This window comes from Diabrotica undecimpunctata, chromosome 1 (genome assembly GCF_040954645.1).
Source record: "Diabrotica undecimpunctata isolate CICGRU chromosome 1, icDiaUnde3, whole genome shotgun sequence".
Classification (NCBI taxonomy): Eukaryota; Metazoa; Arthropoda; class Insecta; order Coleoptera; family Chrysomelidae; genus Diabrotica; species Diabrotica undecimpunctata.
Genome location: NC_092803.1, coordinates 76,098,396 through 76,124,531, shown reverse-complemented (window position 1 = coordinate 76,124,531; position 26,136 = coordinate 76,098,396). Strand labels below are relative to the sequence as shown.

The following is a 26,136-nucleotide window of genomic DNA, read 5'->3' as shown; positions in this document are numbered from 1 at the left end:
GTTAGGCTATGATTTAACCACTGGTGAGGTACTAAAAAACCTACCTCGTAAAGCTGTTGTAAAACTTACTAATCTTATTAATGCTGTAATTGGGTTAATGTATGTACTCAGATTATGAAAGATACTGGAAGTCATAATCATTGCTAATCCAGAAAAACCTCCCAATTAAGTTTCTTCGTACAGACCGATATCACTAATTTCTGTAATATTGAAGGTATTTGAGATTCTCCTACTCAAAAGAATGAAAACAATTATGAAACAAAAAACTTAATTACGACACACCAATTTGGCTTCAGAAATTGATTAACTACTACTATACTTCCTGATGTTGTTTAAGCCTTCGATAAAATGTGGCATGAAAGTTTGATATATAAGCTAAAACATTTACGCCGAAGCAATATTCGCAAATTTTAGAGTCTAGTATATCAGAAAGGCACTTTAGAATTAAACAGGAAAACACCTATTCAGGCATAAGAGAAATTAGAGCAGAAGTTCCGCAAGGTAGCATGTTGGGTCCGGTCTTTTATTTGCTATACACGTGTGACGTACCTGCATTAAAGCATAATACCATTACCAGCTTTGCTGACGATACTGCCATTTAAGCGGTGGATGTCACTATCGGCAATAAGGACAAAAAATGGAAAATTAGGCTGAACGAAAATAAATCTGTCCACGTTAACTTTACGAATAAAAAGATACAAAAGATGCCAGTTACAATTGATAATGCACAAATACGCTGGAAAGTTTATGGTAAGAAAAAAAAGTAGAATTAGGCATAAGATACAAAAAAATGAATTGGATGCTTGGAAGAAAGTCCTCTCTATCTATATACAACAAGATTTTACTTTATAAACAAATATTACGATATATTTGGACGTATGTTAGCCAACTCTTGGGGTGTACCAAGAAAGGTAATATAGAAATAATTCAGAAATATTGAGAAACATTTGGAATGCTCAATCAAGAAGATGGCTAAAAATAATGAAAAACGACTTTATAGCCATACGAATGTTGAAGTAATCCAGCTCCCTAGGGCTAACTAGAAGACTGAAGAGGACAAAGCTCTTCGTATTAGTTTAAGTAACAGTAAAAAAGCAGAGCATAGTGCTTGTGCTCGTGGTGCAGGTTCAGATTAGACTAAGGGAACACTATAGGGAAACTCTTGATTTCAAGCAACTCTAGTAATTTAGGATAGATAAAAATTACTTACTCGATATTTATAGAAACATTGTAATCGTAAATAAACGAAAAAAATGTATCTGCTGGTTAATGTTAAAATTTGCTTATTGAACTAATTCATAGATGTCAATTTTTCAGAAATCTTTTCTATACGGTATCTTCATATTTTTAGGTTAATTGTGGTTTCCCCTAATTTAGTTATTTAAAGCCGTTACCCAACAACTAATTAAACAATTTTGAAGATACGGTATCTCTTTATATAATTCTAGGTCTTAATTTCACTAGTTGTGTTGCTCTTAAGACTTGTTTTTGAATTCCATAATAAGAGTTTGACACTTTACTGATTTTATATAATTTACATTATTATCTTCCATTCTGTTTAACACAAGCGCTACTTATTTTATTTTTTGCTTTAGTTTATTTTTTGACTTTGTTCTTGCTCTTCCCAACTTTTTAATAAAAATCAATCATCTGTGATCTACAATTGTGAAATTATAAATATTTTTAGGTGCTGGAGATGGTATCCGACATCTCTTTACCCCTACATGGCATACAATCTTGGATCCGGTGGTATGGCTCGAGGCGGGAACGCAAATCTTCTTCTCCCTCGGACTTGCATTTGGTGGCCTTATAGCGTTCTCCTCGTATAACCCTGTAAATAATAATTGCTACCGAGACGCCATTATGGTGTCTTTTACCAACTGTTTTACTTCCATGTTCGCTGGCATCGTTGTATTTTCCATTATAGGATTCAAGGCGACTATGACTTACGAACGATGTTTGGATCATAGGAATTTAACATTGACTGAATTTTTTGGAGGTTTATACAATGATACTAATCTTCCTGAAGCAGGGACGTTAATAAATTTTACAGTGGGTGGAGAGATCATAAGTAAAATTATGCCTGAATTACCAATTTGCGATCTTGAAAAAGAGTTGGACAAGGTGAGACTTTTATATTTTATATTACGTTGTAAATTAAATTTTAAATTGGTATAAAAATGGTAATACTGTACATTTTAGCTTCTTTCTTTGTTAGTATTTTAACATTTTATAATTGTGATATCTCTGTTTTTTATGTGCATTTATTCTGAGAGTTTACATCTATAATATACCTAATAAGTTAAGGAATCAGTTCAAAGAAAACTGAACAAAAATTTAATTTGGGAAAATATTGGTGAAAATGTCGATGAGGGCTTAAATAAAATCGTAACAACAGTAATAGAAATCTGTGTGAGAAATTTACAAGGCAGGTCAAAGCTAAAAAAGCAGTCTTGGATGACAGATGACATATTGGATTTGATGGAACAACGGCGACTAGCAAAAAACAACGAAACACTTTATAACAGCATACAAAAAGAAATTCGACGTAAAATACGAGAAGCAAAGAGTCAACATCTAGCCAAACAGTGTCATGACATTGAAGAACTTGAAAGCAGATACGACCCGTTTAACATGTATAAAAAAGTGAAAGAAGCGGCTGGTATCCTCAATAAGAAACAAACTGCATTGCTACAGGATGAACATGGTAAAGTAATATTTGAAGTAGAGGACAAACTTAAAGAATGGGAACATTACTTCACGAACCTATTCGAAGACGATAGTAGGTCACTTTCCAATATTACTAACTGCGACGGACCCCTAATAACATGCTCTGAGGTTATAAAAGCCATACAATCATCAAAAGATGGCAGAGCGACTGGTCCTGATTAAATTCCAACTGAAATATACAAGCTTATAAATGATAGCAATGTTTTAGAGGCTGTAACTTCGTTTTTCAATACCATTTATACCAGCGGACAACTACCTAATGGTTGGTCTAATTCACTGTTTATAGCTCTACCTAAGAAGACAACAGCAAAAACCTGTGCTGATTATAGAACCATTAGTTTGTTAAAAAACCACTTATTGAAAATATTTCTGAAGGTAATATATGGTCGTATCTACAATAAATGCGAGGAATACCTGGATGACACACAGTTTGGTTTCCGTAATGGGTTTGGAACGAGAGAGGCACTGTTTGGAATAAAAGTACTTGCTCAATTATGTACAAATATATATCTAGACATATACTGTTGTTTTATTGACTTCCAAAAGGCATTTGATCGTGTTAAGCACTCTATATTGATCGAAGCTCTAAAAGACATTGGCTTGGATGGCAGAGATGTTCGAATAATTGCAAATTTATATTGGAATCAAACAACATCAGTTTTAGTAGATGGTGTGGAATCACGGTCTCTTAATATTAAAAGAGAAGTACGGCAGGGACGCCTCTTGTCACCCCTTATTTTCAACGTTTACTCAGAAAGAATTTTCAGAAAAGCACTTTCTGAAAAACAAGAAGGCATACTTGTGAACGGTGAAGTCATCAATAATTTGCGATATGTGGACGATACAGTACTCCCAGCTTCTAGTCAAAAAGATCTGCAAATAATACTTGATAGTGTCGTTTAGAGTTGTAGGGAGGCAAGTCTGGATCTGAACATACAGAAAACCAAAATACTCGTAATAAGTAAACAACAGCATATAAAACCGTCTATATATGTAAATAATACCAAACTTGAGCAAGTTGATAAAATCGTTTACCTTGGACTGCAATTAAATTAGATCTAGGATAGAGCAGGCTAGAGCGGCTTTTAGAAGGATGTCCAAGGTGTTATGTAACAGAGACCTAAAATTGGCATTGAGGATCCGCCTTCTTCGCTGCTACGTATTCTCGGTCTTACTTTATGGTGTCGAGTCCTGGACTGTGAATAAAATCGATCTAAATCGCCTTGAGGCTTTCGAAATGTGGTGCTATAGAAGAATTTTAAAAGTTTCCTGGGTAGAGAAGATTCGAAACTCCACAATACTAGAACGTCTCAGCAAGACTACTGATTTCATAAAAAGCACCAAGCAAGAAAGCTGGAGTATTTCGGGCATGTAATGAGAGGTCCCAAATATAGGTTGCTACAAAACATCATGCAAGGCTAAATAGCAGGCAAACGCAGTCCAGGACGAAGAAAAACCTCATGGTAGAAGAACTTGCGAGATTGGTATGGTGTTGATACAAGCATGCTATTTAGGGTGGCAGTGAATAAAATTAAGATAGCTATAATGGTAACCAACGTTCTGAAAGGACATGGTACATGGAGAACACAGAGAAGATATACCTAATTAAGAATATAATTATTCATAATTTAAAAGTTGAAAACACTTTATTGTTTGAAATAAAATATGTTTAACTTTTATATTTGTCTCAAATAATAACATTGTTTGAATATAGTAAAGGCGATCTAAATATTGCCCTGCAGCAAGTCGTACACTATATATTTTAATTAAATAATATGTTTATACGGGATTAAGCCTCAATTATTGATTGTAACGAAAATTACACTTTTAACTAACTAATGTTTGACGTTTCGATTTTCACTCCGGAAATCGTTGATTTGAAATTGTGATTTTTTTAATATTTATAACCAAGTTGTTATTAGGTTATGTCTTTTCAAAAATTGATGGATTGGCATGCTTGGCCTCGATATTGTAGCAGGGTTGTTAGGATTTAAATATTTTGTGTTAATTAACTATTGTAAAGATGTTTTAAACATTTGTTTAGATTTAAAATAGTTTTTTGTTTAAAACCGTTTAAAACATGTTTATAATACTTAAATTAAATAAACGTTTTTTCAATTTCTTTATTAATATAAAAAAAAATAAAACATAAGAACAATTCTCAAATACATTAAACAAATTTTTAACATACGTATTCTTTATTTATTAATATTAGGAACACAACAAAAATTGGAAAACTTAAAACATTTTGCATACAAGAGTTAGTGATGGATTTAAGCTCTTTATCCAAATATGAGCCACATGGTCAGTGGTACTATCAGTATCAGATTGTTGATGCTGACATTGCTAACACTGACATAGGCTCTGAAAAAAAGATTTATTCGGTAATTCTAATTTTTGTCATTCAAATCTTAATTAAATCATGCTTCAGGATTGGACAATAAATATACAGGATGTGAATTTAAAAACTTTTAATGCAAATCTCTGAAACTAAAAGTTCTAAAAACTAAACCTGTAATAATATCTAGGTAACCATCCCTTGAAGGTTTTTGGATTTCGAATATCTTATCTAGCGTTAAATACTCATGTCACTCGGAATCATAGATAAAGTCATTTTACAGTATGACGGCTGATATGCAATTAAGATATGATCAGTGGACCTCAAGCAGTGGGGCGTTAATATTTAATTCCGATCGCTTGAAAAGTAAAAATTTCATTTCCTGTATTTTATGTTCAGTAATAATATTGGATTTTACTGTATTAAAGGCAAATAAAATGAATATAATATGTATATACAGGGCGAGTTAAAAGAAGTGCGACGGAATATTTCGAATACTCGAAATTATTTGTTGACATCAAATGTTCAAGGTCTCTATAAGTCTCTATTTTGTGTAGAGTGAAAATTATACGAATGGTTTTACATGCAGTAAAATTGGAAAATAAGTGCCAATTTGCTGGTATGTCCAAACTTGAATAAAATACATCAAATACTTTACTTTCTGCAAACACTGTATTAAATATAGCCTTGAAACAAATTGGCACTAAATCACTTCCGAGTGTTCAGCAAAAAAAAGGTGTAGAGCAGTAATTAATACCAAAGCTATTGAGAGTATGCAGTCCAGTAATTAGACCGAAGGTACTTTATCGTTTAACTAAAACACACCACAAAGTCCGAATTTAATTCCCGAAACACTTTTTTGTTACTTTTTTTAGCAAACGATCTGTCCTATTCACTGTCTGATATTTCACTATCAGAGTCGTCACTATTTGAATTGTCTATCTAAATAATTAGAAGCCGGACCTCATCTATAACTCGCTCGGTTTGAAAAGACTGAACGATTATGTCTTCCGTATGTCTAATACAATTTTGCTATTGTTCTGCCTTTATTTGTTCTAGCGATTCTTTCCATAAACTAAGAACGCTAGCGTCATCTGTTGTTTTGGATGCATGTTTATCATAAAAAATTTTGGCTATACCCCAAACTAACTCAATTGCAATATAGTGGCAATGATAGGGCGGAAGTCGAAGAACTTCATGGCCATATTTAAGAGCCATTTGGTCAGTAACAAATTTCTTTTGAATTTTGTGCTCTCCATACCTTTGAAGTAAATCGACTTTTAAAAATATGTCACTGTGATAAATTTTCTTTTCTGTCAACCACAACTTTATTTCTTCTTTTGTCCAGCTGCTTGAAGGAAATCTCTCTTCTACTCTTGAGTGGTAGGATTCATTATCCAACACTATTATGGATGGTCGCTCCAAGTTTTTTAACAAATTTTCTTCAAACCAGATTTTCTTCTTGTACAACAGACGAAACAATCGAACACAAATTATTTTACAGCCAATGCTAAACAAGCGTAACACTGCATTGATTGTGATTTATTTCAAAAACCGTTCGGATGTTTTAAATAAGATTTTTGCTGATTATGTGTTTTGCTAAATAATTAAATAACACCAATGTAATCCACGACCATCAATTAATTTTTAACGATAAACAGAAGTGAAATATGATGACAAGTTTGAATGTGATCCACTTTGTCAGAACAGAAAGATATTTTTAAATAGCATGAATCATTTTTCAATGATTGTGTGGATTTAAGACATACATTACTAAACAAATTTTTAAAGTGTGTATAAGCAGTAGTGTGTGTATTTGCAGATTAAAATTATTATGACACATAGTACTCCTTATTTTTCAAATAATATGTTCTTGTAAAGGCATAGCTTTGGTTATTGGGTAAACCTATATTATACGATACGTCAAAATACTGTTGAGCAGTGCTGATTGAAACAACATAGCAGTAAAATGTTATTCTTAAAGGTAGTATAAAATATATCGCCGCTTATCTGGTCCTCTAGTAATAAAGTTACCAGCATTTAATTGCAAAGCAGTCTTCTTAGGTGGAAAGTACCTTAGTTGACATTGGTAACTAAGAATTTTCAGATCGAACGTATTTTAGAATATGTTTCTTCATGCGCAGCACTAGTCCAGTCGTAATAACTTTACATTTTTTATATTTAGCAGTCACTGATTTTTTGTTATTACTTACCGATTTTTCTATCAGATGTCGCTATTGCGTCCATAACGAAGTCATGTTATTGTTACTTCTAATAAGACAGAGAATTTTATTTTTCACGTTAAGAACGACTATGAATAACTATTCTGATGAGCTTTATTAAAGCGAAATACGTATCAATAGATACATAGACGCTTTGAACGTGAAATAAAATCTTTTCTGTCTTTTTCATTTTCTTCGGATCTACTCTGTATGAGTACGAGAAACAAATTCGTTAGGATTTCTGCCTAGATGAATAGACATGTCGTGGAATGCAAATTTTAGATTCCCCATGTCTTCTTTAACATCTTTATCATCGTCTGGTCATGTCTTGCAATTTTTAGAAGGCTCCAGATTAAAGCAGAAATCTGAATTTGTTTCGAAACTATCTTACCGATTTTTCTATCAGTTGTCGCTATTGCGTCCATAACGAAGTCATGTTATTGTTACTTCTAATAAGACAGAGAATTTTATTTTTCACGTTAAGAACGACTATGAATAACTATTCTGATGAGCTTTATTAAAGCGAAATACGTATCAATAGATACATAGACGCTTTGAACGTGAAATAAAATCTTTTCTGTCTTTTTCATTTTCTTCGGATCTACTCTGTATGAGTACGAGAAACAAATTCGTTAGGATTTCTGCCTAGATGAATAGACATGTCGTGGAATGCAAATTTTAGATTCCCCATGTCTTCTTTAACATCTTTATCATCGTCTGGTCATGTCTTGCAATTTTTAGAAGGCTCCAGATTAAAGCAGAAATCTGAATTTGTTTCGAAACTATCTTACCGATTTTTCTATCAGATGTCGCTATTGCGTCCATAACGAAGTCATGTTATTGTTACTTCTAATAAGACAGAGAATTTTATTTTTCACGTTAAGAACGACTATGAATAACTATTCTGATGAGCTTTATTAAAGCGAAATACGTATCAATAGATACATAGACGCTTTGAACGTGAAATAAAATCTTTTCTGTCTTTTTCATTTTCTTCGGATCTACTCTGTATGAGTACGAGAAACAAATTCGTTAGGATTTCTGCCTAGATGAATAGACATGTCGTGGAATGCAAATTTTAGATTCCCCGTGTCTTCTTTAACATCTTTATCATCGTCTGGTCATGTCTTGCAATTTTTAGAAGGCTCCAGATTAAAGCAGAAATCTGAATTTGTTTCGAAACTATCTTACCGATTTTTCTATCAGATGTCGCTATTGCGTCCATAACGAAGTCATGTTATTGTTACTTCTAATAAGACAGAGAATTTTATTTTTCACGTTAAGAACGACTATGAATAACTATTCTGATGAGCTTTATTAAAGCGAAATACGTATCAATAGATACATAGACGCTTTGAACGTGAAATAAAATCTTTTCTGTCTTTTTCATTTTCTTCGGATCTACTCTGTATGAGTACGAGAAACAAATTCGTTAGGATTTCTGCCTAGATGAATAGACATGTCGTGGAATGCAAATTTTAGATTCCCCATGTCTTCTTTAACATCTTTATCATCGTCTGGTCATGTCTTGCAATTTTTAGAAGGCTCCAGATTAAAGCAGAAATCTGAATTTGTTTCGAAACTATCTTACCGATTTAATCATTGTATATAAAAAACAAATGTCCCTAAAAATATTGTTCCTTATAGGAAGCTATGAAGATGGCATGTTACATGCCGAAAGTACTCAGCTGATTTTAATATAAATTTTACACGCTATCAAGTTTTTTGAGAACATAACACCTGTTGCCAGTTTGACTGATATTATGAATAATACAATGTGAAATTTTGAAATTATGTATAAACTTCATCAACAGATTAAATACAAAACTCAATATATTGATACCGAGTTAAAAAAATTGATGTATGTATTTAGCTATTTTAAAAAAATTTCATTATTTAAAGCCTGATAATTTATTAATTATTTAAAATTTTATGCATATAATATATATATGCATATAATAATATGCAAGATATACAGGATGTTTCATTAAAACTAAAGATGATGGACTGCTAGACTTGCGTGAAATACCCTGTAAATTTAAGTTTATGTCTTAAAAGCGCACATTTGAATTTAAAAGTTGATGGATCCCAGTGATTTTATAATTTTTTAAAATAAGGACACAAACAATTTTGTTCTATAAGTGGTTTCCACACTATATAATTTCAAAACTTTACCCTCTACTATTCATAATGGGCCCAACATAATATGGTTCGTTAAGATCAGGTTGTTAAAGAACTTTTAAAAATTTAAATATATACAGGTTTTTATAAAATAAATAGTTATAAAAATAATTACTGTATAATTAAATTTATGTTTATAAAGCGCTCATTTTAAAATTGAAGGGTCTAATATTTTTTTATAAACTTTGAAAATAAAGATAAAGCAATTTTATGATGGATTCCACATTGAATATAAAAATATTAATCATTGAGTTTTATTTTTAGTCTGCATCCGGAACAGGCCTGGCTTTCATCATATTCACCGAAGCAATAAATCAGTTTCCTGGTGCTCAGTTTTGGTCCGTTCTCTTCTTCCTTATGCTCTTTACCTTGGGCATAGACTCACAGTTTGGCACATTGGAAGGTGTCGTTACGTCAGTGGTCGATATGAAATTGTTCCCTAACCTACCCAAGGAGATTCTCACCGGAAGCCTATGTACACTATGCTGCCTAATATCTATGGCGTTTGCTCATGGCGCTGGAAGCTATGTCTTCGTACTCTTTGATAACTTTTGCGGGAATTACCCGCTGCTCATCATTGCCTTTTTTGAATGTATAGGTGTAGCGTATGTTTATGGTTTACGAAGGTAAGTTTTAAAAATCTATTAATATTATTATTAACAATTTTATGTAAAACAAAAGCTAAACTGTATAAACAACGGGTTGCGAAATTGTCTAAAAATCGAAAAATTAAATATTAAAAATATTCCTAACAAATCATCATCATCATCAGTGGTGCTACAGCTCTAGTTGAGCCTTGACCTTCCCCAGTCTATTTCGCCAGTCGTTTCTGTTCATCGCCAACCGTTGCCAATTTGCTGCGCCGATTTTCCTTGCGTCCTCGTCTATACCGTCCCTCCATCTCAGTCGTGGTCTGCCTCTACTCCTATTTCCCACTGGGACCGTTAATAGAGTTCGTCTGGGTGGGTAATTTTCATTTGCTCTTGACACATGTCCAGCCCATCTAAGCCTACCTATTTTTATGAAGGATATTACATCTCTACCATTTACTATTTTTTTATACTTCTCGTACAATTCGAAATTATATCGCCTTCTCCAAATACCATTCTCACAGAATGCGCCCATTCTTCTTCTTAGTATCTTCCTTTCGAAGACGAGCAGAAGATTTGCGTCTGTTTTGGAGATGGTCCATGTTTCTGACCCATATGTCAGCACTGGTAGGATGAGTGTGCTATATATTATTAGTTTGGTTTTCTGGCTTAAATTTCTGTTTTTTAGCTGCTTGCTTAGTCCAAAATAACATTTGTTTGCTAGCAGTACCCTCCGTTTTACTTCTTCAGATGTGTTATTATCGTTTGTTATGAGGGAACCCAAATATGTAAACTTATTTACTACCTCAAAATTATATTGGTCTATACTGAAGTTTTCTTCGGCGTTTCTAGCTCTATCTCTGTTATTTGGACATAAGAACTATTTGTCCTAACAAATAAGAATACATAATACAGAATACAGAATTTGTATCCTAACAAATAAGAATACATAAAAAATAAAACAATGAAGATTATTTTCAAGGGATAAAGAAAACAATACTCAAAAATCTTAACCAGGCTGAGCAAATAGCAGGAACGTTGTGTGAAAGCAAAAGCTAGAAAAAGTTACCAGATGATGGCTGGAATTGAATCAATTGCTTGTGAATTAAGACTAATTTGGTACTGAAAAATTCGTTAAAATAAATGCGTAGAATTCAATACAATTAATCCAGTTGTCAGAGACGAAAATGCAACTGAACCTCTAAAAATCATACAAACAAGCTGAATTTTGCAGATAATATCAACTTTGGGACCCCAAAAAAAATACAAAAAAAGCTTACCACTTTCACTCTTCGGTTTTCCCCTAAAACGCCCCCAGGTAGAATAGTCGATTTACCAAGAATCTGTAGAAAGAGGGTAGAAATAACGTTTCAAATAATAAATGTGGCTGTAATTTTGAATAAAAATATTTATTACCACTTTTTGTGTGGAATGAACCGTCCTCTCGTTTTTTCAGTCAGAATTTGTTTGATATGTAATGGCACATTGTTGTCTTCAGGATTACCCTTTTTACTTATAGGGGTAGATGCCCAAGCAGCGTTTTATATTACAGCCGTTAGCTGTTGTACTGCAAATTCCTGCTCATCAGATTATTTTATTTGGTGATCTAACGTTATATTCTGGTTAATGGTGTTTTTAAATTGTCCCCATTTTGTTTTTTTGTTAGATAGTCTTAATGACTGTTAATTGTATGTTATAGTTGTGCTTAATGTTATTATGGTGAACTTAGGTCAAAACTTTATCACTACAACAACTACAACAAAACTTTGTCAAAACTAAACCAAATTTAACTTAAAGATGCAGTAGCAGTAAACAAACCAAGACACGTTATCAACATTATGAATATTACGAGGAGCACTCCCAAATCACGATTTACAATGTATAAACTGTCGTCTCCGGTGTAATTAATAAACGTATGAAACTAGCAACTTGGTGCAAGTTTCCATGTTTATTAATTGTTCTAACTATTGCGCAATATGGTGTAGTATTGCGTAGTTAGCCGGTACGCTCTTATTGTGGCATTGTCTAGAAGAGACAATGCCTTTATGGTTTTATTGGTGGTGGAAATAAAACACAGTCTTTCTAAGAAGAAAAAAACTCAGCTTCAGAGTCTTAGAAAGTTTGCAGAGCCCTTCGAGCAAAGTGCTCTAGGGAGCTACCCTACACGGGTAAAACCATGTACTAGACACTAGTGACACTACTGACTTGAGATCCGAAAATGTCCCCTATTTAAAGATAAATTAACTTTTATATGAAACTTTTTCATTTCTGAACTAATTAAATTTAATTATAAGTTCCAGAAGGAAGGGCGATGCACGTCGAGGTGCATGATTAGTGGCACCTGACGATATCTCCCCTGCTTTGGAGACTCTAAGGCTGATAAAAAAAGCTGATTTTATTAGAAAACTTAAGAAAACAATTTTTTTTACAATTCACATATAGAAAAGAAAAAATGCATAAAATATATTAAAAAATGGATATGTCCATATTGTCAAATTTACTTACAGTTCTCTAACACACACTACACTCGCGTAGCACGCACTTGCACTGCACAAAACACTCACAGGCGGTGGTCGGTGTTGTTGACAGCATCTGCAGGTCCATCCTCGGTGATGTGCTTGTTCTACGGCGGCTTCGTCCTCTCTAGCTATACGTTTCCCATCTGCATGTCGCCGGTGTGTCGTAGGCGAGTTTGCCTAAGCCTCCGTGGTGACTCTGGACCACATAATGGTAGGGCTGGCAGTGACTGGCTACTCCGGGGACATCCATCGCATCCAGTACTTAGCATGAAGTAGGCTGGCTCGTCGGAGTTATGGCACATCGATGGTTTCAGGCTGCAGAAGGTGGATATCGGCATGTTAGTTTGGTGTACTAACATCCGATGCTTCTCCCCGCTGTTTTCTTGAGTGGTTTTGATGCAGGCGTCGTGTTGGAACTTTTGCGATTTTCGATCGCTGGAGCATGAGAACTCTGACATCTCGGAGTTGTGGTAGAGTTCGTTAAATGGTTGGGCGCCATGTCATCTCCGGTGTAATTAATAAACGTAAGAAAAGGTGTTTCCTTTCAGCAACTTGGTGCAAGTTTCCATGTTTATTAATTGTTCTAACTATTGCGCAATATGGTGTAATATTGCGTAGTTAGGCGGTACGGTCTTATTGTGGCATTGTCTTGAAGAGACAATGCCTTTATGGTTTTATTGGTGGTGGAAATAAAACACAGTCTTTCTAACAAGAAAAAACTCAGCTTCAGAGTCTTAGAAAGTTTGCAGAGCCCTTCGAGCAAAGTGCTCTAGGGAGCTACCCTACACGGGTAAAACCATGTACTAGAGACTACTGACACTACTGACTTGAGATCCGAAAATGTTCCATATTTAAAGATAAATTAACTTTTATATGAAACTTTTTCATTTCTCAACCAATTAAATTTAATTATAAGTTCCAGAAGGAAGGGCGATGCACGTCGAGGTGCATGATTGGTGGCACCTGACGACAAAACGTACATAATATCCACCTCATAAACTATATAAATAGACATCGTATATGAAACTCAAGTATAAACAGCATACCATATCATTTAGTAGTCCTTGTACGCGGAAGAATTGCTATAACTTAGTTGGGCCACTGTTGTTCTAGTGATAATATTTTAGCCAATGCGTGCGTCAAGGAATTATAGTGCTTGAATTTATTAATTTATATTTATAATAAATGTTATCATTTATACTTTATGATCAGAAGAATAAGAAATTAAATTAATAAATGTTAGAATGAGGTTTTCCAACAACATAATAAGTGAATTCGTTATTGTAATGCATTGAATTAATAAAATTAAATTGAATATGTAAAAATTGAATTAAAATTAAATGTAATATCTAATGGCGGTTTCCCACCAAAATTTTGATTTATTGACTTAAGGAAGGCCTCTGGCTGAGTTCAAAATAAACAACTGATCGAATCCTAACATGCGACATAGAAAATGAAAGAGGATGGGATAAAAATATAGTTACATACGAGATATCATAAGACGCTATGGATGAAAATAGATATACTATAAAACAAATTTTGATTATTGGCTCAAGGAAGGCCTCTGGTTGAGTTCAAAATAAACAACTGATTGAATCCTAACATGCGACATAGAATGAAAGGGGAGCGGATAAGGATTATATTAAGATAGACAAAAGAAACAAGATGACTACCAAAACGGCACTACAGAGCATCTTCGTTATTAATGGACGTATAGTTACATACGAGATATCATAGGACGCTATGGATGAAAATAGATTTACTATAAGACAAATTTTGATTTATTGAATCAAGGAAGGCCTCTGGCTGAGTTCAAAATAAACAACTGATTGAATGCTAACATTCAGCATAGAAAATGAAAGGTAAGGGGATAAAGATTGTATTACGATAGACAAAACAAACAAGACGACTACCAAAAGGGCACTACACAGCATGTTCGTTATTAATGGACGTATAGTTACATACGAGATATCATAGGGCACTATGGATGAAAATAAATTTACTATAAGACAAATTTTGATTTATTGACTTCAAGAAGGCCTCGGGTTGACTACAAAATAAACAACTGATCGAATTCTCACATGCGCATAGAACATTAAAGGGGAGAGATAACGGTTATATTAAGATAGAAAAAACAAACAAGGCGACTACCAAAAAGGCACTACACGGCATCTTTGTTATTAATGGACGTATCGTTTAAAAAAAATTTACCGTAAGACAAATTTTGATTTATTGACTTAAAGAAGGCCTCTGGCTGAGTAGAAAATAAACAACTGATCGAATCCTAATATGCGACATAGCAAATGAAAAGGGACGATATAACGAATCTATCAAGATTCGTTATATCTTGTAATGTAATTGATTTTCTATCTTAATATATTCGTTATATACTTCCCTTTTATTTTCTATATCGCGTGATAGGATTTGATCAGTTGATTATTTTGTACTCAGCCAGAAGCCTTCGTAGTCAATAAATCAAAATTTGGCATACGGTTTTGCTTTCGTATTAAATTATTAAAACAGAAGTGCCGCTTCTGGCGGCACTTCTCCAAGTGCAATACCTTATTTTTTTTAATACAAAATTTTTGTTTATGAAAACATTTTAAGTTAAGGTATATCTGTATTCAAATTTACGAAATGTATGTAAAATGGGCTTTCAATTTCTAGTAACATTTGTAATCTGGATCACTTGAGTTTTATTGTTTTTCAAATAAAAACTGAAAACATAATAATAAGTTACTACTTTTGATGCGAACTAACACACAATTTACTTTAAAAAATAAGTGTATTTGATGTTTCGATTTCGATCGCTTAAGCGTCAAAACAACGTTGCAATTACTGCTTTATTATTTTTATAATTTTATTATTTATTATTACTGCTTTATTATTTTATATTAAGTTTCTTTTTATTTTACAGTAGGGAAGCTAATTTTGAATTTCCTTGAAAATAATACTAACATTGTATATTTTATCTTCGTTGTTCATAGTAAACAAATCTTTAATTGTACATACTGTTTTATTAATTTGATAGGAAATAGGACATATGGCAAAACCGCACGCCTATGAAGTCTTACGTAGCATAGCCTGGTTTTGTTTACTTTTAATGCACGTCAAATTTGAATGAACTGTAGCTTTATTTTTGAATGTGTCTTAAGGCAGCTTTACATCTAGGCTATGCAAGTCTCATGCTATGCAAGTCCGTCTTGCATGGCACATCTCTTGCCTAGCTTGACCTTTTTACATCAGAGATATTTCTGTGCAATTTTAGATCCCACTTTCCTTGTTGCCAACAGAGAAAATATTTATCAATTTGAGGTTATTTTATTTTAAATAAATATAATTAAGTACTAAAATAAATAATATAATAAATAAGTATACACTATTTATGGCTATTAAAAGGCTAAAGGATGTCAACCAAAGAAAAGAAAACATTGTTATTGTTGAATATTGCTGTTGTAGCAACAATCATGAAAAATAATAAAAAAAGAAAACCTAGAAAATGCTGGGTCAAACCTTGGTTGAATGCAGGACTGGGAAATTTGAAGTTACCCCAAGAGTTCTTGGATGCTAGAGACCTTCAAAGTTTTAAAAACTTTCTTCGAATGAACGAGTCCACTTTCCTTAAGCTCCTGGAAAAAATTAATCCCTTAATTCAGAAAAGAGATACCAATTTTCGCCAGTGCATTCCATCAAGGACAAAATTAATTATAACTTGAGGTATCTGGCAACTGGTGAAACGTTTCGATCTCTAATGTACAATTTTAGAGTATCAGAATCAGCTATATCTCAATTTATTCCCATTGTGTGTAGGGCAATTTATGATATACGCTAAAGATAGAGATAAGGTTATGTTTTATTCTGTAATCTATTATAAATTGTTATGTTGGCAACATAAATTTTAACGATAAATTGCAAGAAAATAGCATGAAAAATAGAACATGTTCTAATTTTTCGTCTAGCACAGGAATTGCATGGAAATAGCCCGTGGGCATGCCCAGTTCTATGATCTGTCTTGCATGGCTCTTGCCTAGCATAAAAATAGCATAATGTAAAACTGTCTTTAGGTAAAACTTTAAATATTGCGAAATCTAGAAGATCCGGAATTTTGTTGTTATCTGCTGACCAGTATGTTGGTTCTCCTGTGGATAAAAAGAATGAATTGTTTTTCTGTAATGACCGATGTAGGTTTCTACCTTTCGTTGTAGTTAGTCGTGATCCCCATAGAGTATTTTTAGCATTCCAACCGCCTGCTACCAGGAAGTGCGAGCCAAGGGTTTGGAAGAAGCTGTCGTTGTCTTCAACTAAAATATTATGTCTAGGAGGTAAATAAATAGCTTCGGCAATCAATGGCCACGAGAAGGTTTCTATTCTGATTGAAGTGCTTTAAATTTTAAGTGTGGAATAACTTTGTTATTTTTAACAGATGATCTGACTATGATTGCCGATCCTGCATGGGCTGTTCCGTCGGGATGGTGGGTAAAAAATGTTGTGTAAAATGGAATTTTGATAACTGTTCTATCAGTTGAATGACTCTCTGAAATTAATAATATAACTATTTGGTCAACTTCTAAAAATAACGTAATTTCTTGGACATTATTTGTTAGGCCGTTGGCATTCCAGGCCGCTACTCTTATTTGCTTAGACATTAATTTGTTTTTTTGCTTATAACTGTTGTTAGCATGTTGAGGATCATGCTGTTCTAATTAAGTCTTCTTCTTCATGTTCCGCTCCTATCGGAGATTGGAAATCATTCTGGCAATTATAATTTTGTTGGTTACGCGCCTGAATAGTTCAATTGAACTTAATCCAAACCATTCACGGAGATTGCGTAGCCACGAAATTTTACGTCGTCATACGATTCTTCTGCCTTTGATTTTACCCTGCATTATATTCCTAGTAGTTCGTATTTTTCACCAACCAAGTATTCCAATCTATGATTTTTATGGAATTTTAAACTTCGCATTAACCCTAATTAAGTAACTGATTAAATAACATTTTAAATTCATTTAGGAAGTCTGACTTTAGCGTAGTTATATCCTTATTATTACTGTTTTCATTTTGTCTTTGGAGATTTCCTGAAGCGACTTGGGAATAACTACCTTTATATTTATATGATTGTGCTGCACTGTGTTTTCTGGGTTTTACGCTGTATTGTAGTCTGGGTACATTATTTTTGTTTCTGTGCTTTACTAGGTCTCTATATATAGTGCAACCTCTTTAATTGGCTGGATGGCTGTCACTACATAAAACGCAAGTTGCAGGAATATCTTTAGGTTTAGTACATGATTTTATATAATGAGGACCACCGTATTTTACGCAATTATATGCTATTAAGCAATATGATTTAAAGTGCCCATAGCCCTGGCATCTGGTGCACTGGATTATACTGTTCCTTTGTCTTGGAGCCTCTACGTTAATTTTTTGAGTTGAATAGAAATTCTATTTCGTATGCTATTTTATTATTTGTGTTGGTTTCAAGATCGATAAAGAATAGTGAAAGAGGTTACTTTGTCAGTCTATGTTTAACATTGATTATGTTTCTAACATGGTGGCCTTTTTTCGCAAGTTCAGTTTTTATATCATCTGTATAAAGTGTATGATGTAGTCCCCTTTCTACAACTCTACATGCTCTATCCTGTTGAAGTTGGTAGCTGTGGAATACAATTTTCTTTTCTCTCATATAGCTTACTAGTTTCCTATACGTTTCTGGACTTAAGAGGTGTTTATTTTAGCTACACTATCTGGGAGTGTTGCCATATAGTCAGTCACTCCGTAGACATAGAATGGAGGTGGCCTTTGATCATTTGATTGTTGATATTTGGTTATCAGTGTTGTTGTTGGCAGTTTAGTTTCCATCGCTCTCTTGTTTTTGTAGCACTTGTTATTGTGGAATCTGTTATTTGTTATGGTTTGTATATTTTGCTTAGTAGGTCTATGTATTTGTGATTTCTTTCTTTTTTTTGGTTACTTTTTGTTACGACGGAGTTTCATGTTCGTTTGTATGACTTTCCATTTCTTCTTCGCTCGACGACTGCTCTAGAGAGTAATTTGGGTTTTCGACTGTATGCTGAGGATGTTGTATTTAATTTGAATGACTGTGTAAGGGTGTCTGATTTGTATTAACTTCAGCCGGTGGAGGTGGTTGTGGCTGAAGTTTGAATTGATTAGCAAAACTGTTAGGGAAGGGTTGTAATTGGTTTTGATGGTACTGTGATATATCTATCGATATTGGGTTTGGCTGTTGTAGAAGTATGTATGATGTTCGCATCTCTAGCATTGGATATGATTGTTGGTCGATTGGATCAGTCTGCTGGTTGGTATTTAATCCGGCCACATTCCCGGTCAGGAACATTTCTGGTGCAAGGAATTAATAATGATGATTAAATTTTTATCCTTTTGTGTAGTTTTGGTTCTCTCCTATGAGAACATTGATAACGACTGTCAACTGTTTTATTTATTTTGTTTTTAATCAGCTGTGAATTTATTTTTATGTAGCTATTTGATGAAATACTCTTAAATTCAGATTTACAACCACTTAGTCAGAGGTTAGGTATTACACTTTCACACTTCTAGATGTGAATTGAAAAATTTTTAATTTAACTGATGTTTAATGAGTCCATCTCAACGTGTAGATACAATAGCGGTACAGATACAAATCTCAAGATACGTGTATTGCAATTTGTCGTGACACATGTAACGATACTAATCTCAACGTGAATGGGGCCCTTAATTCTACGTCAAATGGAATAGATAATGAAATAGTGTTGAGCTCTGACGAATAATAATAACGTGACAAATGAATATTCATTGCCAGATTTATTTACTTAAATTATAACTTTAACTTTTTTTTTCTTCTAGATAGATAGATAGATATGCAGACAAACAGAATATTATAACATTATTCTTATTCTACCTTTTATTTTCTGATTCTGTTTTGGAACCATTTTCTTCTCCGAGTCAGATAACATATCAAACAATATTTAAGTATACCTTTTAATGTATTTTATTGGTATCTGTCTTAGATTTGCCGATGACATAGAAATGATGACTGGCAGCCGTCCTGGTCTATACTGGTTAATATGTTGGAAATACCTCTCCCCGTTGGCGATGCTATCCATATTAGTAGCAAGTTTTATCGAAATTGCAGTAGATGGTACTGGATATGCGGCTTGGGTGGCTGCGAGAGGAGAGACTGAACGACATCCTTGGCCTCTATGGGCTATCTTGTTAATTACTGTGTTGGTGTTGGCTTCCGTGTTATGGATACCTGGTGTTGCTATTGCAAGGTACGATTAAATACAATTACATTATATACACTGTCCTTATTTATACCACGTGTTCAATTGAAAAAGACCCACCCTCAATTCTTCAGAAATTCTACATATTAAAAAGAAATACCGAAACACTTGAATATTTTCCTTGGGGGGAACATTTTTTAGCGCCAATATCATGGGGTCAGGGTCAGATTCACTCCCTCCCTACTGGAGATATCCCTTATTTTTTTTTATTTAGTTGGGTAACAAGTTACCGGTAGAAGATAGATCTACTTCAGGGATGCGACCCTGCCCACGTCAGCCATAATTATCTCCCAATCTCCTGGTACCTGGGAGAAATTATGTCCTAAACCCATTCTCCCACCTAATTACCAAAGTTTCCATTCACATATCCTACTCTGTCAGACAGCAGCATCAGTACCAAGATAGAGCGTAAGGGAAATGATCCTGGATCGGTATATTATTGGATACTAGAGCTGTTAAATTAACCGAACGATTATAGGTATAAGTAATCCCCCACCTGTTGGTCAACAGCTACGGATGGAAGAACCGACACGTGGTAGGGCACTTCATTGCCCTGGAACATAGAAATTAACTCCGAAGGCGAAAGAACTAAATTAGTCAACGGCATTGGGATGCGGAAAGCCAGGGGATGACTACCACATTAAAGATACGTAAGGATATCCTTAGTAAAAATCATCATGGATCCACTAATGGATAATTTACTTAATGATCATGGAGCTCGGAATCCAAGATCCGACAGGGGAGGACAATCAGATTTAGACGACAGGGCCTCTCAGGTCGTCATCAAGGTAAATCCCTGTCAAGCAAATAAGAATAACTCTATAGCCTTGAAAATCGGAGGATCGAACGTAAGAAGTTTATACCAATCAGGCAAACTGGATTACGCTGTGTCGGAAATGTGCAGAATAAAAATTAACATACTGGACCTTAGCGATATACAATGGCCTGAATCAGGAAAATGTAACACCAGAAATGAAACAATGTATTATTCTGGAAACAACGACTTCAAGCATAAACAGGGAGTTGGCATTATAGTTGATAAGAATTCTCAGAAAGCTGTTTGTAACTTTGTTCCCTACTCTAATCGAGTATTAATGTTGTCTCTAAACTCTCATTTAAAACGTAAAATAAATATAATCCAAGTATATGCACCCACTGCAGACAAGGATGAAGACACCATAGAGACCTTCTATGAACAAATCGACAATGTCTTAAGGCTAACTAAAAGACAAGATATAAATATTATAATGGGCGATTTGAACGCTAAAGTGAGCCAAGGAGAAGTAGAGAATTGCGTGGGGCGATATGGACTCGGGGAAAGGAATGAACGTGGCGATAGGCTTATCGATTTCTGTGTCAATGAGGAACTCATAATTACAAATACCTTGTTCAAACTTCCTAAACGTAGACTATATACATGAAGGCCACCAGCTGACAATAACAATAAAAAAGAGTCAGAAATCAAATAGATTATATTATCGTCAATAGAAGATATAGAAATTCTATAATATCATCTAAAACTTATCCAGGAGCGGACATATCCTCCGATCACAACCCGGTTGTGTTGTCGATGAGAGTGAAACTAACGAAGGTCAACAGCTCTAGCACCAAGAAAATCATGGATAAAAGACGTCTTAAACAAGACAACACATATGCGGAAACAAAATTTAAAATAAACGAGAACTTAAGGAAAGTCAAAGAAGATAATGCGGAAACTCTAACTATTGACCAAAAATGGGGAAAAATTCAACATGTCCTTCTGTCAGTTGGAAAAGAAACCCTTAAACCACTTGGAGAAAAAACAAAACCTTAGATGACAGTAGAACTTCTTGAACTTATGGAAGAACGAAGAAAACATAAAGCAAAAGACGCGAATAAATACAAAGAAATTCAGAGAAACATCAGAAAGAAAATTCGAGAGGCAAAAGAGAGGTGGCTCTCCGACAGATGCGAGAAAATAGAAGATCTGGATAAAAAGTATGATAGCTTTAATTTACATAAAAAAATCAAAGAAATGACAGGTTCTAGAAAACGTACAAGAATGAATATCCTTAAAGGGGATATTATTACTGATATGAAGGAGAGATTATGTCACTGGACCAATTACATAAAACAACTATTTAATGATGAAAGAGAAGAGCTGTCATTAGAAATCACCGAGGATACCGGACCACCAATATTAAGAGAAGAAGTCATCTATGCCATCAAAAACACAAAAGAGGGTAAAGCTTCTGGATCAGATGATGTGCCAATCGAATTATTAAAACTCACCGATGAAGATGTTATTGATGGTTGAACTCTTTAATCTAATATATCGGATTGCCACAATCCCCAGACAATGAATGCAATCGACTTTTGTAGCAATTCCCAAAAAGCCAAGTGCAACAACTTGCTTAGATCACAGAACAATAGCTTTAATGAGTCACACACTTAACACATTTTTAAAAATAATTCACAGCAGAATTGTTAAAACTCTTGAATATGAAATGTATATAAACTATTTTGAAAAATGGTCAATACCAGTGTTATCTATTAAAGATCAACAATATACTCATAAAGACCACACATCTTAATCATGCTATTGTAATTATCACTATGACTTTTTTAATTCTTATTATTGCTTTTATTTTTGTTGCTTTGGGCGGGGGGGGGGGTTTGGTTGGCCAAAATTTTTTTTATGATGCTACCTCCATGCTTTCGAGTCGTTAAAATGTGTGAGTTTCAGTGTCGGAATAGGGTACTGGGGGGTTTAACCCCCCTGGGTGCGCCACTGGCTGTTATTATGACCTTTTAAATTGCCAACATAATACGAGGAATAAAAAAAGTTAAAAAAAAGTAATTTTAAACTACGGTTATAAATAACAATGAAGGTTGATATAAAAGACAAAACAATATGATGGAATACACTTTAAAATGAGATATAACTTGATAAATTTTAAGAAAGGGTTATCTCCAATAGGGAGGGGGGATGAAGCTGACGTTTATGACATCAGCGGTTTAAAGTTTCTCCTTAAGTTAGAAGTTGATGTGTTTCAGCATTTCTTTCTAATATGTCACATTTCGGAAATATTGAGGGTGGGACCTTTTCAAATGAACACAGTGTGTATAATACTATTATTTAATTAGTACAACTAACATTTTTTTAAAATATTCAAAAACAATAATAATAAGAATGTTTATTATACTAACTGTCTTTACTGCCGTTACTAACCAACGCCTTTTGGTCTGATGAGTTAAGTGGTAAATTGGTTAGTTGGTTTAATTAATACGCGGAAGGGCAAGCAATCTTTTATCCTGAAAGCGGAGAAACGGACGGGCCTAAATTCGTCCTCGAGCTGGTAATAATATAATATAATCCTACCCTTATTTTGTAGTTCTGTTAATTATGGAACTATAAACCTACAACTAAACTTGTCCCCTAGCAAATGATTAAAATTTCTCGGAACATTTTAAGACATTAAGAAGGCTACTTAAACTGTAAGATTTACTAAAATTTGAATTTAGTTTACAGTAATTCATATTCATTGTGAAATAAGATTAAGATAATAATCATATTACTTCTGTAAAGTGAAAGTGTATAATAGGTTTAGAGAATTTAATTGTACGCAGTGAAGTGGAATATAATCATAAAAAAAAATTGAAAAGGCTAAACAGGCAAATAGTAAGTCCTAGTGTTAAACAAACAGCAGCCGAAGATGTTTGTGAGAAGCCTTCTAAGATCGTAAATTTATCTTTAACGAAAAATACTGCCCAATTACATACATATTATCACTGTCAAAGATATTTATTATATTTGCAATAACCTGTACAACAACAGAAGAAAAATTCTACCATCTTCACCGAAAAATAGAGCAGAAGTTATTGAGTTTATAAAAACAATAACTATTTCCACAATAAAAGAAGAAAACTTTATATTCATTACCGACGATCTTATAAAATTGTCGTATTTACATGTCTAACAAACGCTATTTTTTTGTGTAACAGTAACACATTATATGTCGGTAGTACATTCAGCTACTCTCTCAACCATTTTTGGCAGTTGGGTACGTTGCATATACTAGAAAATGCCAATGACATCTAAGGCCTGTAGGGCTATTACTGCGGTTTATGTTTGCTGCGGAAAATTGGTAGGTTTAGTGCTTTTGCCTCGCCTATGGGTAATGTATGTAAGAATCTGTTTGACATAAAAAGCTTCATCTATTGCTTTCATTTCCAGTTCAACACAAACAAATATTGGCTTGCAGACTGAAGGGTATATCACAGAGTCCACTCTATGACACCATTTATATTGAAAAATAATTTTTTGTTATAGCGAAGATATATGTGTTTACTTTTCCTTACCTGTTATTCTTGGTGATCAATTTAGGTATGTTACTTTTGGTAGGAAATTAACCAAGTAGGTAGTTTTACTCCTGAGGACGAATTTAGGTATAAGAATTAGACAGGAAATTAGAAATTACGTTACGATATTCCCTTGAGGTCGCCATGTATTAAGGCCCAAGAAAGTGAAAGGCCTACTAATCCGATTGAAAATCGACGCTATATCGGTTTCAGATTGGAACGTGAGTAATATGCAATCGGGCCTGTCGATATGATCGGTCAGGCAATACAGGCGGCATTTATGACTAAAAGAGATCATCTCAAACTTTAAAATAAATGCACCTAAGAAGCAACTAAAGGTCAATATAAAATTATCAACACAAATAAATCAGTCCTACCTCAGATACTCTGGATACCTAGCGAGAAGAACAGGAGCCCTAGAAAATTTGACCGTCGAGGATAGATCCTCTAGCTTTTAAATATCGTAACATTCTACCTCATTGTTTAGGATTTATTGCAATTTTTTAAGTAGCTCGTATTTCAGCTGATTAATCCATCTGCGTTCTATTATTTCGGGATAGAAACTTTTAAAAAGTTTGATATTCTTTGTCCAACGGAAGAACTAAACTCCAGATTAATTAAGGAAGTTAAATGTGTCGATAGCAATTAAAGTAAATTGTATACTCACGCTTAATCAAGCCATTAAGAGCGATGCTGGGAATATTTATATTCCACTAAGCATCAACAATTTACCCATGTAAATTACTATCTTTCTTGTACTCATTGCGTCGAGTAAGGACGATAAATATGCGAAAATGGTTGCGTTTCGATTTAATTTGAGCTTCTTACCACTCCCTGACACGTGTTTCTGGGTCTTCCCGTCATCAGAGAGAGCTTGTAAGAAAACTCAAACTAAACCAAAACGCACCGGCTACTCGGCAATTATAGACAAAATAATTACCAGAGTATGCTACTAGAGACATCTAGTGATGAAAGATGAAGGAAGTTAAATGTGTCGATAGCAATTAAAGTAAATTGTATACTCACGCTTAATCAAGCCATTAAGAGCGATGCTGGGAATATTTATATTCCACTAAGCATCAACAATTTACCCATGTAAATTACTATCTTTCTTGTACTCATTGCGTCGAGTAAGGACGATAAATATGCGAAAATGGTTGCGTTTCGATTTAATTTGAGCTTCTTACCACTCCCTGACACGTGTTTCTGGGTCTTCCCGTCATCAGAGAGAGCTTGTAAGAAAACTCAAACTAAACCAAAACGCACCGGCTACTCGGCAATTATAGACAAAATAATTACCAGAGTATGCTACTAGAGACATCTAGTGATGAAAGATGAAGGAAGTTAAATGTGTCGATAGCAATTAAAGTAAATTGTATACTCACGCTTAATCAAGCCATTAAGAGCGATGCTGGGAATATTTATATTCCACTAAGCATCAACAATTTACCCATGTAAATTACTATCTTTCTTGTACTCATTGCGTCGAGTAAGGACGATAAATATGCGAAAATCTCAATGCTCAATGCTCAAGTAAATCGAAACGCAACCATTTTCGCATATTTATCGTCCTTACTCGACGCAATGAGTACAAGAAAGATAGTAATTTACATGGGTAAATTGTTGATGCTTAGTGGAATATAAATATTCCCAGCATCGCTCTTAATGGCTTGATTAAGCGTGAGTATACAATTTACTTTAATTGCTATCGACACATTTAACTTCCTTCATCTTTCATCACTAGATGTCTCTAGTAGCATACTCTGGTAATTATTTTGTCTATAATTGCCGAGTAGCCGGTGCGTTTTGGTTTAGTTTGAGTTTTCTTACAAGCTCTCTCTGATGACGGGAAGACCCAGAAACACGTGTCAGGGAGTGGTAAGAAGCTCAAATTAAATCGAAACGCAACCATTTTCG

General features: G+C 34.1%; 1 protein-coding gene across 1 annotated transcript in view; it reads left to right on the top strand.

The window, feature by feature from the left end:
• Positions 1–26,136, top strand: part of LOC140450765 (sodium-dependent neutral amino acid transporter B(0)AT3) — a 91,944-nt gene that overhangs the window by 62,626 nt on the left and 3,182 nt on the right. Inside the window, exons 6-8 of the mRNA XM_072544439.1 lie at positions 1,688–2,124; positions 9,736–10,097; positions 19,603–19,866. Coding sequence (XP_072400540.1) covers positions 1,688–2,124; positions 9,736–10,097; positions 19,603–19,866 — 1,063 coding nt within the window. The remainder of the gene's footprint in view (positions 1–1,687; positions 2,125–9,735; positions 10,098–19,602; positions 19,867–26,136) is intronic.